Source organism: Xyrauchen texanus, chromosome 11 (assembly GCF_025860055.1).
Source record: "Xyrauchen texanus isolate HMW12.3.18 chromosome 11, RBS_HiC_50CHRs, whole genome shotgun sequence".
NCBI classification, from domain to species: Eukaryota; Metazoa; Chordata; class Actinopteri; order Cypriniformes; family Catostomidae; genus Xyrauchen; species Xyrauchen texanus.
This window is the reverse complement of record NC_068286.1, coordinates 48,153,431-48,155,930: the sequence shown is the minus strand read 5'-3', so window position 1 is coordinate 48,155,930 and position 2,500 is coordinate 48,153,431. Positions and strand designations below refer to the sequence as shown.

Below are 2,500 nucleotides of genomic sequence, written 5' to 3'. Positions count from 1 at the left end.
CGTTCCATCCCAAACAACTGGAACTGTGAAACTGCAGCCTTGCACAATTCTTCCAGTCCAACGATGAGAGAAAGAGTGTGAGAGAGGGAGAGATTTACTCACAGAAGCCATTTCCTCGTACAAGGCCTCAAAACCGCCTTCAGGCGCAGCATGCTGTTCTACTTAGGCATGGCCTCCAAACCAAAGCCATATACCTCGCTCTGCTATTGGCGTTGGACACACAAGGCTAACCACAAGCACATGTTCAGTTGCTCTTAACTAATTCATACAGGAACACTTTGGTTTTGTTGTGAACCCAAAAGCCCAGTCCCTTTGATTAAGAAATGTGTCTGATTCCAATTAAAAGAGCAAGATGGAGGGAACGCATGATCGTAGTTCATGCAGCCACGGCAGTTTGCTCATCTCAGAAAGAGGAAATGATTGAGAAAAAGAGCAAGTCAAATGAACAGGACTTGTGTGTGTGTTTAGACGTGTATAGTGTGCCTGAGTTAGTGCACACTAGGCCTATATTAAGGTCCGGTTGTTTTAATGCACACGTGTCGACTCTGCAGTGTTTCTGATGTGTGTAATTTACCTGTAGTATGTAGCCTCGAACATAGTCTCTGAGTGTCCAACCCAGACCATGGAGGATGTGCAGAACCTCTTCCTGTTTGAGGACGCTGAACAGACGGTCCAGCAGGATCTTCAACCGCACAGGTACCGCCTGCGTCCCGTATAGCATCAGACTGCTGATGTCAAACACCACATTGGACTGCACAATCTCCACCTGTGTCGGGTGGTACAGATGCTGCGTGCTCAGCTTATCTAGAGCTAAAATCACAAAAACACAACACGCCATGTCAAATGACTTCAGCAAAACATCCATTCAACATGTTTAAGAGATTCAAATGCAGCACTTATATGACGATATACAGTATATATACTAACCAAACCAATGAAAACCCTTTAATAAGAGCAATTATATTCAAATAAGTGGTTATACTCAGCATTATTAGACAAAGAAAGACTAATGCAAATCAACTGCATGTATTTAATGTGCAATTATTTTGTGGATCTCTTTTTATTTTTAATAACTATTGTAATAAGTTGTATATTAACATGTAAGTTGGTACAGGTGCAATCAGTAATTGTTCATGTGCGTCGTCTCATCTTGGACTTACAGTGACACCTAGTGGTGCGGATGATTCATTTAATCCACGAGTGAAAGGGTCCAATAACAAGCCGGTTACTGAGATTAAGCGAGCAGTATTCAGCTGGTCATGTGATTGCAACATGGCTGCCCCCATTAGGGGACCCTCTCCATGTAGAATAAACCAGCTTTTATGAGGTTACATCTCATGTTTAGAAGTCCTCATCTCATGAGAAAGGACACGATTTTATATATATAAAAAATAAATCATAATATTTTATGTTTTAACAAGGAAAGAAAAACTTTAAAACATTTATATATAATTATTTACAGTATATATATGATCACAGTCATAACATCTGTAGTTCTCAACTGGTTTTGCTTCAGGATCCAGATTTAACTCTTGACCCAACACAGTAAAGTAAACAATGTAACATGTATTTAATGTTTTCTTTTTCAGATAAATGCGCATGTATCATGTGACATTATTTTTGTTGTGTATGTCAACAACAGGAAACGTTCTCTCCCCCTTTTTAAAGTTGATGAGCTTATTTATTTATATGAGCCAATTCGATTTATTCTCCAGTTTATTTCCTCATTTAAAACATCGTTTAAACTGAACATATATTACACAAGAGGAAAACTTTGTCCATAATTAACACATAAGACCATCTTGGAGGTCCAGACCTGCACTAATATATAAAAACTGGATAATCCAATTTATAAATGCACAAATAAATCGACACATTTAAATGTGTTTCTGTAATTCATGTTTTAAAATGCAATTACATGTAACAATAAAATTGTGCATTAATAAATCATGTTTTTAATTCATGTTTAAAATGCAATTATGGATGTGGCATGTGTTTTCAGTCAGAGTTATGGGTCGGGGGGCTCGTTCTGTTAACGCTCGAGGAGGGCCGCGCTCGACGTTTAACAGCGGCGTTGACACGTCACCATGCGTGTGTCTTCATAGAGCACATACACTGATCATAACTCAATCAATAACTCAATCTGCTTCCAGTGGCACGTGGGAGAGCGGTTGAAAAATGGAAAAAGAAAAATGAAAAACAAAACACAATTTAAAAGATGCATTTAAAGATGGCTCATTAATCTGCTATTTTACAGTACATTTAATCGCATTTTAAACAGGATTTATGAATGCACAATTTAATTGTTAAATATAATAACATTTTGAAACATGAATTAAGGAAACACATTAAAATCTGTCTAATTATTTGTCCATTTACAAATAGTTTTATTTATCCGTGTTTTTAATATAATTTATTTCTTCATAGTTTTTTTAATCGGCACTCTGCGGCTTCCACAGACATCGAGGAAAGGTATCGCCCGGTTGGCACATGCGTGAGA

General features: G+C 37.7%; 1 protein-coding gene across 1 annotated transcript in view; it reads right to left on the bottom strand.

Annotated features, from left to right (window-relative positions):
• Positions 1 to 2,500, bottom strand: part of bnc2 (basonuclin 2) — a 126,302-nt gene that overhangs the window by 62,607 nt on the left and 61,195 nt on the right. Inside the window, 1 exon segment of the mRNA XM_052137277.1 lies at positions 575 to 810. Within this exon segment, the coding sequence (XP_051993237.1) occupies positions 575 to 810 (236 nt within the window).